This window comes from Anarrhichthys ocellatus, unplaced genomic scaffold, assembly GCF_004355925.1.
Source record: "Anarrhichthys ocellatus isolate YVR2014 unplaced genomic scaffold, GSC_Weel_1.0 scaffold20, whole genome shotgun sequence".
In the NCBI taxonomy this organism is placed as follows: domain Eukaryota; kingdom Metazoa; phylum Chordata; class Actinopteri; order Perciformes; family Anarhichadidae; genus Anarrhichthys; species Anarrhichthys ocellatus.
The window spans coordinates 6,121,778-6,135,960 of NW_022280050.1; the positions used below are offsets into that span (position 1 = coordinate 6,121,778).

The window sequence follows — 14,183 nt, forward strand, 5'->3', positions numbered from 1 at the left end:
CGTATTTGTGTCGGCAGCCCGTTTGTTTATAGGCATTTGGTGTCGGGTCGAAAACCTGCTTCAAGGTTTGTAATCTACACATCAATGTCGTATTAGCTATAGTATCACACACTTGTAACATTGTGTTGTAATGCATTTTTTATTGATTGAGTTACATTAAACTGCGCGTGGTTCAATCAGTAAGTAGCTTACATGTTGAACAACAAGCATCGCTAAGCTAGCTCTGTAGCCCGTGATAACAAGGAAGGCTAGCAGCGGCAGAGGCCGATTGGATGCTAACGTTGAGTGTTTCCTATTAAACTATGGTGCGATTAGTAAAACAAAACACGATATGAAAGGTAGAGCAGACTTGTTATTTGAACGCGTATATATCAAGGTAATAAGGACCTGAAACAAGTGACTGAAACAGACAGGATAGCCCCATGCTAAGCTAACGGTAGGGTGGGGCTCTCTGTTTGACAATGACTGGTCAGCCGGGCTGTGGTTTTAATCACGTTTATTACAGCTGAGAGTATTTGTGTTGAGTTGTTCACTCACTCAGCTGCAGAGAATACAGAAAACACTGGTGGATGGTAATGCAAGGTGGTGCTGAAGCTGAGAGCATCAACTGTCAGGAGACGCTTGACTTTCTTCCCTTGATGCTTGATATACTTAACTTTAAATGCAATATTTTCCAATGCATTCTTAATGGAACACGAGGGCAAATAAATTATGTTGTTTGTATACAGCTGTGGCATCATGTCGGACAAAAGTGAGCTGAAAGCAGAGCTTGAAAGGAAGAAACAACGCCTGGCACAAATCAGAGAGGAGAAGAAAAGGAAGGAGGAGGAGCGCAAGAAGCAAGTGGTATGTTTTAAGGATCTCTGATAGTGAATGAAAAATTAATATGGAGAATAAACAGCATCAAAACCATTGCTCAGAGTGAGCATTGCAAAAAATAATTAGCAATACAAATTCTGTTCCTTACACTTAATTATGTTTTTGAGTTCCGGTCGTCCAGATGGTGCAATAAATGATTAATGGCCACTATTTACATCTGAGTGAAGTGCAGTTTAGAGCTTAAGAGAACCGATGGTTGTGTTGGGAGACAGGTACCAAAGACAGGCTCCTCCTGAGGAAGTTAGCATGTGGATAGTCCAATAAGAAGCATTGTTTATAAATAATAAGTAATTTATCAAGTTGATATTTTATTACAGAATTTGCTGAGACGTACGTATGAAATGTAAAATATCTGCATGTTGAGATGCAAAGTAACGTTAAAATTATTGATTTGATTTTTGATTTTATGCTCTCTTTTTCATAATTATATCACCAAGGGTTTCAGATTTGTGCTGTTTATAAATGTCAGTGATTTGTGCCGATACAAACATGTGTTAGCATGAGAAAATTGTTTTTTTTTGTCAGTTGATTAAGTAAAGTATATACAAACGCTCAATTTGCGTGTAATCCAATAATAAAACAATCTAAGCAAAATGAGTCCCCGTTTACTGTTACGTAATATCTGACTGGGTCCATTTTTAAGTGTCTGTAGTTTTATACCGTACCACAATGATTAGTAGTGTTTCTGCTCAAGATACGGTAATAAGTCCATATAGCCTGTCTTGATATATTTTTTTGCAGAGCTATCGGCAGGGAAAACGTTGTTAAACTTTTTCGCCTTGCGATCTGGTCTGGAAATCTACACCTCCAACACAGAGCCACGGACAAATAATGTCTTTAGTGAAGAATGTAAACACAAAGTTGTCCTTCATCCAGAGGCATTAGATTAAGTCCAGCTTTTGGGCATCTTCTTTTTCCAAAAATCTCTTTTCTTAAGTTTTAAGTTGTGTAGAGTTTGTTGTCTGAGATCAAAGCAATGTATTGTGGATATTTAGAGATTTAGTGAATGAATGATGTGTTGCTCTGTTTTCAGGCGGACCAACTGAAAGAAGCTACACATCACCAGGATGATACTGACCTGGAGAAAAAAAGACGTGAGGCGGAGGCTATTCTACAGAGCATGGGCATAACTGCAGATGCCCCTCTTGGTATGTTTCACATTACCAGTTAAATTATGTAACCATAGGAAGAAAAAAAATCATTTGTGTTCACTTGTTTTATTACTTTCTGTACCCTAGAAATAGGATTAATGTGTGTATATATAAAATGCTCATCTAGTGTGGATGCAAACACCCTCAGCTGAAAACAAGCATTTTAACCCCATAATCCTCGTCTGTTATACCAGTATAGACTGTATTAATATTGGGTTATAGAGTTTAGTGGGATTGTTAGGGCACTGATGCGTTGCTGTCAGCAGGTGGCAGAAGAGATCCATAAGAAAATCATAAGTCTCACAGGATGCAGACAAACTAGAAACACAAAAGAACAAAATACATCGACAAAGACAAAGTCAGTGTGAGTGTGTTATTAAAGCTTCTTTCCCAATATGTGCGGCTTTTGCCACAGCTCAAGTTTGTTCCTGATTTAACTTGTTTTGCTACTAATGTCGAGGCTTTGCACACATTATAGCATGCTCACTAAAACATAGCCGTCATGAAATCTACATCAGGATTGATATCATTCAGCATGGATGCATTTTGCACTTTTTGTTGTGACTGTCTTCACACTGTAACAGATGATTACTGTCTGTCTCGCAATGTAGCCCCTCCTCCCATCTCTCCGACTACCAAATCAGCGGGCACGCCAAGTGAGGCAGGGAGCCAAGACTCTGATGGTGCCGTGGGACCCAGGTACACACACGCACACACACACACTCCTCAGCAACAGATTGAATAACAAAACTTCTTCCCAGCTTCTAGTACATTACAAGTGTGGAACAATATTCCTATTTATGAAGAACTAATGGCTGTTTCTCCACCTGAAGCAAAATGTTTCAATGCTTGGTGCTTTATTGCGCTTTATATGTCTTCTCAGAAAGTTACTTTTGTGTGCTCAGTTATGCCAGCAAGAATTCCAGCGTCCTTGTCCCAGCCTCTCGAGCCACTTAAACTGCAACTGTGCTGTAGAGCAAATTAGTTCTAAAGTATTTTGAAAACTGCTTAGTAAAATGTGGGTGTGGTTTTTACGCTTTGAATCAGTTTCAACTCCTGACAAAGGCTATGAATATATATATATATATATATATATAAAGCATAATTGCATGAAGCACAACTGAGCCAAAATCCTTTGGAAAGTCTCGTACCATTGCTGTGAATAATGTCAAGTTTATGCCAACCGAGTGCATGTTTATTTAATGTGTGTGCCATTGAATTACGACGATCCTAAATTACCAATAAAACAGCAGGCTGTTGTGATGCCTGGGGGACTTTTTAACCCCTAATTAGACCCCCTTCCCTGGGCTGAAATTCAAGCTCCCCCAGTGTCCCATCAGACCCAGGGAGCTGTTCCCCCTACGTGTTGACTCATTTCCCTCGCTAGCATTGCCATTTCCTACACACATGGAGGTCATGTTTTCTCCCTGAGGGTTCTCTCTCTCCCTCGCTGCCTCGCTGTCTGCACAGCACTCAGGCTGTATCAGCCCCGCAGGCAGCACATTACACCCTGTGTCATCTCCCTCTGAGAGGCTGTGTGTCCGTGCACTTTAAGCAGATACGTTCTTCCATCTCTCAGCTGAAAAAACACAAAAACAACAGATCCGGTTTTAAGTTTGTTTTGATCACATGGCAATGTAATAGATTTGTGAGCTAGGATCCAATCAGCATGTTGTGTGCCATGATGCTAACTTTATTTCCTGCTCGCTTCTCTCTCTCTCTCTCTCTCTCTCTCTCTCTCTCTCTCTCTCTCTCTCTCTGTCTCTCTCTCTCTCACACACACTAATGCTGCCTTGTTGCTGTGACACTAACCAGGACTCTGCACTGGGATTCTGACCCGTCCACTCTTCAACTTCACTCTGATTCTGAGCTGGGGTACTGGACACTCTCTTCTCTCCTTTCCTGGTCATTTTCCCTTCTCTCAATCTATGGCATGACTACTTTGTCTTCCAAAGTCCTTATTCGGTTAATGCAGTCCAGGAAAACGTTCCAAGTCATGCATGCAAGAATGGTCAGTCAAAACCTTTTAATTGATTCACACTGGTTGCCACACTAATCTGAAGTCTTTGCCATCCCACTAAATACTCATTTACTTACTTTGACTTGTAAGGAGGTGAAACGTGCTACATAGGCAGAAGAGGGTGATAGCAGAATGACTGTTTTGTTTCTTGTTATAATCATTACGGAAAGTGTGTTGCAAAGTTTGAGTTGTTCTGTGCTTTTAGGCGTGGAACTCCAAAACTGGGAATGGCCAAAATCATACAGGTGGACTTCCCTCCACGCGAGAGTGTGTCCTACACAAAAGAGACCCAGACACCTGTCATGACTCAGCAAAAAGAAGGTGATTCTCAGATTTTATTACAAAGGTTAGCCTTGAAAAATGGACAAAACCTGTCTTCACATGAACCTAACTGATATGTGGATGCATTAAGCATGTCATGCTCAGTTAAGATGTCTAGCTTCTTTGCCTTTTGCTGCAGGAATCGTGCACCGCTTGAAGAGAATTATTCATTACGGGTGTCGTGGGCTGTATGAGGGAACAAGTGGGTACCGCCAGTGAATAACAAGTGGGGGAGATTTGAGATGAAAGTAAAACTGATGCCCAGGAAACATAAGAAGTCAAAGGCGAGATTAAATTCAGACGAGCCCTGAACCTCACAAGCAACTCCGCTTCGGCATAATTAACGAGCAGGATGAGACGACCAGTGACAGGAAGGAGAAATGCGATTCAGGGGGAAGATATGAAGCGCTGCACATACGGCCTCTGAAGCATGTCGATATGGATGTAATTGCTGCACTGAAGCTTTCATGCGGTCGGTAAAAGAGAATATTTGGGCTGCTACTAACACCACATGTTGAACACATGCTCCATAAAATATGCAAGACTTGTGGCTGTGCTGCTTGTTCTTGGTTGATTTCTGGAATGGCAGATGGTGAATAATGTGCCCGACTGAAATCCTAATTAGTTTTTTTTTATTTTTTTATATAAGAAACATCAGAACTATTCTAGAAAACCTCCCAACTCCAACTCTTGGAATGCGTCTGTCTTTTTATCCCTTTGTTCAATTTATTTGCCTCAGCTAACACGTCCTTTTTAAGCATCTTTAAAAGCCTGGTTAGGACTTTAAACAGCGTACAGATTGTTGATTGTTGTCCCTTCAGGTGATGTGCAGTACGAGCAGGACGAAATTGTGTGATTTTGTGGAAAACTATGAGCGGAACTAGTGAAGGATGAAGAGCATCCCCCTGTTCCTCGTTGCTCTTTGCTCTGGACTCTACTGGGCATCGTGAAACTGTGTTAAACAACGACGGTTTCTGCCAGCTGTTCAACACGAGGCCCCCTTCCCCTCTCCGCCACTATGTAATCATTTCATCAACTCCCTCGCTTCCCTGTCTTCTCCCTTCACCGAACAGGCACATAACAAAACACACTCAGTGACATTGTGCATTTTCACACCATCACTTCTGGCACTCTGTGAGACGGCATCCCCTTCACAGCTTGCTCCCCTTGGTGCATTTTCTGATGTGTGGGGTGGCGTCGGGCCTGTTCTCTGATTGAGCGATTTATCGTGTTGTCAAAAGGAGGCGATGGCGGCGCACTCTCAAGGTCAGCAGGCGGTGGCATTAGAGGGGAGCGGCTGCAGACCGAGGGTCCCCCACAGTGAGTGCAAGACATCTCGGAGAAAGGAGTAAAAGATTTAATGTCGCCTGCCCCGTTGACCCAAAGAAAAACCTGAACACTGGAGGAGAACGCATCATCGGGTTACGTGATGTTTGCTATTAATGCGGACAGTATTGCGTCATTTGTTAGCCCAGTGTGCTCTGAAATCCCCTCTCACATCTCTATGAATGATGTTAATTCGTCTTTATTTGCCAAGTTTGTGACCATGGGAAAGCGTAGAAGCATTTTTCTTTAGCCTTGAATTCGTCTCTCTTCCATCTGTAGGTGGTTTTGAGGAAATGTTTTAAGATTTAAGTCATCAGATTGGTGAATATCTGGAGTCTACTCAGACTGCACTAGTAGGTAATGTGCAGCATCAGTATGCACTCTTCAATAATAGGCTATAATTATGGAATAAGATATTGTTGCGGCGTATAAAAAAGGCTGGTCAGGAATATGAAGTATGCAGAGCAGTAAATCTGATATTTAATTGAATGTGATTGTTTTAATCACTCTGAATTAAGAGGCAGGTCAAAACTTTTTTTTATCACAAAAGCCCTTGATGGGCTTCTTGTTTGAAGTGTCACTTGTCATTGTGGTCAGTGTTTATGCTCTTGATGATTAGAACTGTTAGATGTCTGTTGTATCCCTCTGTCAGTCGGCAGCTAGTCACTCAAATGGAACATTTGGTGTGTTCTCATTTTTATCTGAGGGTGTAGTTTGAGTATTTTGCACCTTTTTACGACCTTTTTTTTGTTGTAAGTCTCATTCGACAGTATTATGAGCTTGTATTTGATCTGTGATCGACATTTCTTCTTCAGGAGGAGAGTGCTGGTTTTTGGATTTTCGCTGTCGGCCTGTTTGTGACCTTTAGACCTCCGCGTCATTAGAGACGTGTAACCGTGTTGTAGAAGTTGAAAACATTACACGTCTGTTTCACAGATGTCTTGAAGAGTGTTATCAGATTGACAGAAGTCTGTTTTTCTTTGCCTTGCAGCCATTTTAAATGTGCTTCGCTGCTACACATGACCACACATGTTGACGGTGTGGCCCCTGAGAAGATGGCTTGATCCCAGTTCCCAGTTCCAAGTACATTTTGCAAACTGTGGCTAGAGTTACTCTATTTTAGGAAACAAGAAATTACAGTGCACATATTTGTGTGTGTGTGTATTGGTCGTTTTGTTTGCTGTGGTTATTGGCCTTTGTACAAGCAGGCAGAGAAGAAACCATGCACGTGCTGAAGTCTGTCCCCTATTGTCCTGGGACATATAGAAAGTGGAAAACACCTGCAGAGGGAGCAATACACTTTGTACATTGCTGGGCGCGCACACCGTGTTTGCATTAATATGTTGTCCATTGACTAAGACCTGTGAGCCACAACCACCAACCCCCCCATCCCCCATCCCCCATCCCAAAAAAAGCTTTTATTTCTTAAGTGGTACAAAAGCCATAATTGAGCCTGCTTTGAGAGAAGGTGTCAGTGTATGGGACATCGGTGATCCGGGTGAATTCTGTTAAATGCAACCCCCCCCCCCCTTCCTCCACAACCCATCAGCACTACCCCCCTCACACATCCCCAGCGGGGTCACCAGGATCACTGGCTTTTCTCCAAATGGCCATTTTGGCTGGCAGGTGCATTATACCCTTTATTTTCAGATTGTCTATCCGCTCCTAATGCCGGGCAGGTTGATTGCTCCGGCTGCCTCGCCGGGGAGAGGGCTGACGAGCACGGCCGAGACGAGCTGAAAGACAGTGATTACTGTTTTCCTTTAAGCCTGATTGAGGCCCTTGAAAGGAATGATTTTAACCTTCTCCTGTTGGTTGCAGAGTATGGCCGCACATCGTAACGGCTTGTGTCATCAACCCGGTTCTGTAAACTCATCAGTGTACCCAATAACCTTCTTCCCCCAAAACCTCCGTCTGAGAAAAGGGGACAAATCACTTTATGGACAAAGTGACAGATGACATTATCATTTAGATTATCTCCGTAGGAAGGAAATTCTGGCATGCGGTGCCGTCGTCTTGGATTAACTATAAGGCTCATCCCAAGATAAATGCTTGTAGGAACCAGCCGAGTATTTCCCGTCTCCTCATGAATCTGTTTTGTCCTGCTTTTGCTATTATTATTATTATTTTTTCTACATTGAAAGCATAGGCTATATACCGTCTCTAGAAGATGTGTTTTGAAAAAGCGCGTTCATCTTCTTTGAGGTAGAGCCGGTGTGCAGTTTGCCAGCTGGTCCGCCCTGTATTTTGTTGTACATTCTCTGAGGTTGAATAGGAGTTGCAGGACCTCCTGCTAGGACGGTAATTGCACAGGCTTGCTGTTCAGGGGAGAAGCTTGTCTTGGGGCAGCCAGGCGGAAAACCTCTGTGCCATCCCCATGCCACCTCTGAAGAGCACAAGACAATCCCTGCATCACCATCTGCTTTTTGCACCATGCCGTCATCTGGCCAGACCAATGGGGACGAGGCCCAGGCAGCTGCTCCACACCCTCTGCCCCCGCTGCCCCGTGGCCTAGAAGGGGGCAACCTGCCACCGGGACACAGAGGAAACGGCTACACTGACAGCAAGGCTTTCCATTGAATGGCGAGAGTCTCATTAACAGTTGGAAAAGACAGGGGTCCCTATGACAACACGAACACCCGCTGCGCTGTGTCCCTTTAAACACAAATGACAAACTTCCCTGCTTTAGAGGAGCAGGTTCCTTTTTTGAAAGGCGACATTGTGCTGACAAACCAAACAAATGTAAGGCAGAGATACAAAATCAGTCTCTTGCTGTCCCCATAATCACTGGGTGGAGCTTTTATTGAAAAAAGGAAATAATGGAGGTGAAAGACGTAGGGACCAAAAGGTATGAAACGTTGGTACAGAGGCATTACTGCTCTTTGTATGAAAGCGGTTGCTTTGAATTAATTTTTATTCCCCCGTTTACATTTGATGTTTTGAGAAAATTGATAAAAAAACAAACGAAATTGATTTGGACTTTCCTGCGTAGGATTATGTTGACTCAGACGTGGCGTATGCAACCTAACTGTGTATTTAACAATGTTTACTTTCTGATCAACAGAGGAAGAAGAAGAGGAAGAAAGTGCTCCACCTCAACCAGTAGTGGAGACTCAGACCGAGAAACCGGACCAGAAAGTGGAGGAGGAAGGTACTTCTCCACCACTGATGATGCATACTTGCAATACAAATGGAGACACTTCAGTTCTTCTAGGGAGTTTTGTAATAGTTGTAAGCAGCGGTCAGAGAGGTTTCTATTCCTGTACAGCAGTGCATCACATGCGCTATCATAAAGGCAACGAGCAGCAGGGATCCGCGCTACATTTCAGTTTGTGTTTCTCTGTGTAGCACCCCCCCCACGAGCTGACGGAGGAGGAAAAACTCCAGATCCTGCACTCCGAAGAGTTCGTGAATTTCTTCGACCATAGCACTCGCATTATTGAGCGGGCTCTATCGGAGCACGTGGACCTCTTCTTTGACTACAGCGGCCGTGACCTGGAGGAGAAGGAGGGGTAATAATAAAACAACTAGTCTTTAGAAGAAAAAAAAACATCGGAAGTGTTTTTATTGATTTGTGGTGCTTTGTTTTCCCCAGTGAAATCCAGGCCGGAACAAAGGTCTTTCTCAACAGGCAGTTCTTGGATGAGCGCTGGTCCAAGCATCGTGTTGTCACCTGTCTGGACTGGTCCCTCCAGGTCTTTTATTTTAAACAACTTCCTGTAATTGAACCAACAGTTGAACACGTTTCTCAGAGCAGCGTTTGGAAGTTGTTTGCAATTATCAAAATGTCAATCCTAAACCTGACTTCATTGTGTTAAAATATAAGTCATTATGTGGATAAGTGTTGCTAATTAGCTGTTGAAACAACTTAACTTTGCGCCGCCATAATGCTTTATGATTGCATAGTTTGAGTTTGACAGCATTTACTTTTCGCCACAAGTCCCTCAGGAAAAGTAAGTTATGTCCCACACATTGTCACTCAGTCAGGGGCCGTAATGATTTGTTTCCTCTGGTGTCTAAGGTCATTTAATGCATGATTCTGCAGTGACTTTTGACAGTGATTGAACACCAACTCTTTGTTCACAGTATTTACCAGCTCAGAGCGATATCCAGACCCTTGTCATTTGAAATTCTGAATTCACAAAATGTAGATCTCAGATCAGGTATTGGAAGCAGCGGAGGTTAATGCTGTGTTTACATCTGGGTAGTGTTTCTGTAGTGATTCAGTGGGTTTTAGGTTCTCAATGAGCTGCTTTGTTTTTGTTGACCACTGTTCCTCTGAGCGCCTTCAGAACCGTAGCTTTTAGTTAAAAGTATGAAAGGAAACAAAAATGCAATTTGCCACAGTTCTTAAGGGGAGTAGGGTTAATTAAAGGAGCCATGAATCCTGAGAAAAGATTACTCATTCTTTAAGGCATTCAGAAGCACCACACAGGGCAGGCGAGTCTTTTCCACATGGAGCCAAGCCTGGGGGGCATGTCTGCCTCCCCCCCCGACATTCATTTGGGCTGATTTTTTCTTTTTCTTTTTCTGTCCCCAGTATCCTGAACTCCTACTTGCCTCATACAACAACAATGAGGAGGCTCCTCACGAGCCGGACGGCGTGGCCTTAGTGTGGAACATGAAGTACAAGAAGGCCACACCGGAGTACGTCTTCCACTGTCAGGTACCCAAATTAAAAGTCTCTCTGCTTCTTTCTCCCACCTCTCTCTCTCCCCCCCCCCAACCTCCTCACGGGTGGTTTCTTCCATGACGAGCGTGGAACACCGCCAACCATCCCCCCCTTTTCTGTTCCCCTCGTCTCTCCTTCTCCCTCAATTCACCGTACCGCTATCCACCTCCACCACATCTATCCGTAAACACATGTTCGTGAGGCGCAGGAGAAGAAGACCTGTGGTGCAGGAGTTGGATGGAATCCGAGCGCTGCAGCAGGATTAAGTGTGTGGGGCGGGGCTGGTTATCATGTGCATCCAAACAAGGGCCCTGTGTTCAGACGAGCTAGCAGGGTGAGCAGCACCGCTCCTCTGCTCTGCCCGGCCTTATTATAATGCCTGCCCTGAGGCTCCTTCACCAAGACAAGTTGAGTAGAACCACATGTTGGTGCCGCCAGAGCGGATGTAGATGGAGGCGTATTGCTCAGATGAATAAAACTGAACAGGAGTGTGAGTGAGTTGTTGTTTTTTTCTGTGCCTCAAAGTCGACTCATTAGGACATTTTCCTGAACCATGCGTCACAATTTTTGTCAAGAAAATTCCCTATTATAACAAATGTTGAGGTAGGATTGTGTCAAGTGAAGCTATGAGTGTGTGTAGGCCACCTTAAAAACAAACTCAAGTAATATGATGCACGATAAAGTCATCACCCAAAGATGTATAATAATCTCGATGAAAAGCCTCGAGGTTTGTTTTGAGATGAAGAAGGAAAACAGGTTCAAGTTATTTTGACTCTAGATCTATTCAAGTTTCCATTCGTCGTCTAATTTGAATTGCTTGTATTGTTTAGTGTTGGTGCTGGACTGAGTCAATTAATGAAGTTCTGTGTTATTACACTCAGCCACCAGTTTATTAGGTACACCGAGCTAAAACCTGCATGAAGGTTATAATGTAACGATGTTTTAGAGAGGTGAGGCTACCCTCGTTATTTATAAATGGCTTGGACAAAATAATAGAAACCCCTGTCAGTATAACACTACAGTTCAACAGCACCACAAACAGCATCCTCCATAATGATCATAAAGTTGAATTGCCTCCTCTCTTGGACCTGGATGCGTTCTTGCTTTTTTAAAGTGGACATGATGGTATTTCTAGAGACCTGTCGCCGGGTTGTCTCACTGTAAACATGTACTTATTCATCACTAGAGGAGCTAAACATTGCCTATCACTTCCTCTATTTGTCCCTCTCTCTGACAGTCTGCTGTTTTGTCGGCTGCGTTTGCCAAGTTCCACCCCAACGTCGTGGTGGGGGGCACATACTCGGGGCAGATTGTGCTGTGGGACAACAGGAGCAACAAGAGGACCCCGGTGCAGAGGACTCCCCTGTCAGCAGCAGCGCACACGGTACACTGAACAACCGGCACAGTGGGCTTGTACGTTATACCAATACAGCAGAGGAGTAAAATGTCTCCCTCATTCTCCTTGCAGCACCCTGTATACTGTGTCAATGTGGTCGGTACCCAGAACGCCCACAACCTGATTAGCATCTCCACTGATGGCAAGATTTGCTCCTGGAGTCTGGACATGCTCTCCCAGCCACAGGTAACGTATACTGTATACATGCGTGTGTTTTTATTCTGTGGGTGGTCAGAGAAATATTTCTGAACAACATAAATGACTCGGGGTTAAAGATTTAGCCATAAAATGTAATTGCCGTGTTAATATTAGATCATATTTGAAAGCTTCGAGCTCAGTTTTTACATATTGTGTACTTTCTGTCTCTTCAGTCTCACATTCCACCCCTTTCCAGCTAAATGTCAAACATGTTGGCCGGACTCCTTCGTTGTAGCATTCCAGCTTGGTATTGCCCGTGGCTCATTTTTCACTTTTAAAGGAAATTAACTTTGCTAGCTGTGTCATTTCGTCTCTGCTGCCAAGACCTCAATGTAAAACTTCCTTTTTTTTTTTTTATAAAGTGCTAGTTGAATTTAGATTATGCATTAATAAACTGTCAAGTGATTTTTATAGGTTGTGCTTGGCAGAGTGCGTGTTAACATAAAGCCTGAGCAGGGAGCTTGTTAAAGATGTTTTTCCATGTTCGCCTCTCCTCCACAGGACAGCATGGAGCTGGTGTTCAAGCAGTCCAAAGCTGTAGCTGTCACCTCCATGTCTTTCCCTCACGGAGATGTCAACAATTTCGTGGTGGGCAGCGAGGACGGCTCCGTCTACATGTCGTGTCGTCATGGAAGGTGTGTTCACAAGCAAACCGCGGTTCCCCCGGCGTCCCTCACGAACACCGCCAGGAAACTGAGGCGGCTTGTTCGGCCCACCTCGGACCGAGTGTCAAATAAATATAGCCCACTCACTTCCCAGTGCAACGCAAATCCAACACTTGATCTCCTGTTGTTTGAGGTTTCACTCCTGCCCAGTTATCCTGTTTTTCTTTTCCGCTTGTCAGTTGTGTTTGCAAAGGTCGCTCAACATAAACAGGGCACACATGCAGGGGAAACAAATCATTTTTTTCGCTGTCCTTTTTTTTTCTTTTTCGTTCTCCTCTGTATGTTTCTCTGGGTGAGAGAGTTTGTTTACACTCGGTCTTCCCCAGGGAGAATTAAACCTGTAGTTCATCCCACAATGTTCTCATTTAAGACACCGGGGCTTCTCTCACGGTGGTTGGTCCCTGGTTAAGGAAGCAGAGAAATGTGGCTCAAATCAGAGCTGCCACCGAGAAGCGCGTGAACCCCACAGTAAATGTCCTGCAGTATGCCCAGAGACCACAGAGAGGGGATAGCTGCTAGCTTTTGCACAGCAGCATCACCTCTGTAATTGGGGGAATAATTTTCCACCTCATTTACAATGGTATGATACTCTCATCGCAGTTAATAATGCATAAGCATCACTCATGCTGAGTATTTACCTCTACGTTAATTATCAGAGCCTCAGTTGGGAAACAGCTCTGCAACATGTGGTTGAGAGGTTGCAGGCACTTGTGCCATCCTGCTGGTAATCACATGATATAAGTAAACGATTCATGTAAATACGTCCGTCAGACGTCCGTTTGTGCGCGTCGCGTTCTTTCATGCTGAATCTAACCACCAAACGATTTAAGCACAGGAGTGTTAACTGTTTGGATTTGCTTAGTTTGTTCCCTTCATGCAATGTACAGAAATGAATCTTCAAACATTATCACAGCCGAAGGTCGCTACTCAACATCTGCTGCTTTTGGAAATCAAATTTGTCACGCTCAATTTAATCCGTCAGCACGTTTGCACTCGGTCTCCACTTCATCTTCTGTGTTCTCCACAGCAAAGCGGGCATCAGCGAGATGTTTGAGGGCCACCATGGGCCCATCACAGGGATCAACTGCCACACAGCTGCAGGACCTCTGGACTTCTCCCACCTGTTTGTCACCTCCTCTTTCGACTGGACTGTCAAGCTGTGGAGCACCAAGGTTAGAGGAGCAGGTCTAGAAAGCCTCAGGATTATTTGATTTGGCTGCAAAGACTGTGTGTCGGAAAAAGTTTCCTCCCTCTGTGTGTTTTGTGCCTCTGCAAGGTTCCATATAATCCTGCTTTTGTTCATTTTTTAACGGCGGTATAGTTCAGGGTAATAATGTTTCTTGTTTTGTTGATTTTAGACTGTTTAGCACAAATAACTCATTTGTTCCCTCTAATTTAACAAGCGTGAGAGTCTTAACAGCCTCTACAAGCTCCGTGAGGTTGATGCCTGCAGTCGTGCTCTGGAGCACAGCCAATGCTAACATGCTAATGTTCAGCAGATAACGTTTACCATCTTAGTTAGCAATGCAAATGGCATTCAACACAAACTACAGCT

General features: G+C 43.9%; 1 protein-coding gene across 1 annotated transcript in view; it reads left to right on the forward strand.

The window, feature by feature from the left end:
* The window catches only part of dync1i2a (dynein, cytoplasmic 1, intermediate chain 2a), a 16,443-nt gene continuing 2,260 nt past the window's right edge, over nt 1-14,183 (forward strand). The window contains exons 1-14 of the mRNA XM_031858314.1: nt 1-65; nt 729-846; nt 1,913-2,027; nt 2,642-2,729; nt 3,846-3,905; nt 4,256-4,371; nt 8,762-8,849; nt 9,048-9,209; nt 9,293-9,392; nt 10,238-10,363; nt 11,607-11,753; nt 11,838-11,951; nt 12,465-12,598; nt 13,656-13,800. Coding sequence (XP_031714174.1) covers nt 739-846; nt 1,913-2,027; nt 2,642-2,729; nt 3,846-3,905; nt 4,256-4,371; nt 8,762-8,849; nt 9,048-9,209; nt 9,293-9,392; nt 10,238-10,363; nt 11,607-11,753; nt 11,838-11,951; nt 12,465-12,598; nt 13,656-13,800 — 1,503 coding nt within the window. The 5' untranslated portion in view covers nt 1-65; nt 729-738. The remainder of the gene's footprint in view (nt 66-728; nt 847-1,912; nt 2,028-2,641; nt 2,730-3,845; nt 3,906-4,255; nt 4,372-8,761; nt 8,850-9,047; nt 9,210-9,292; nt 9,393-10,237; nt 10,364-11,606; nt 11,754-11,837; nt 11,952-12,464; nt 12,599-13,655; nt 13,801-14,183) is intronic.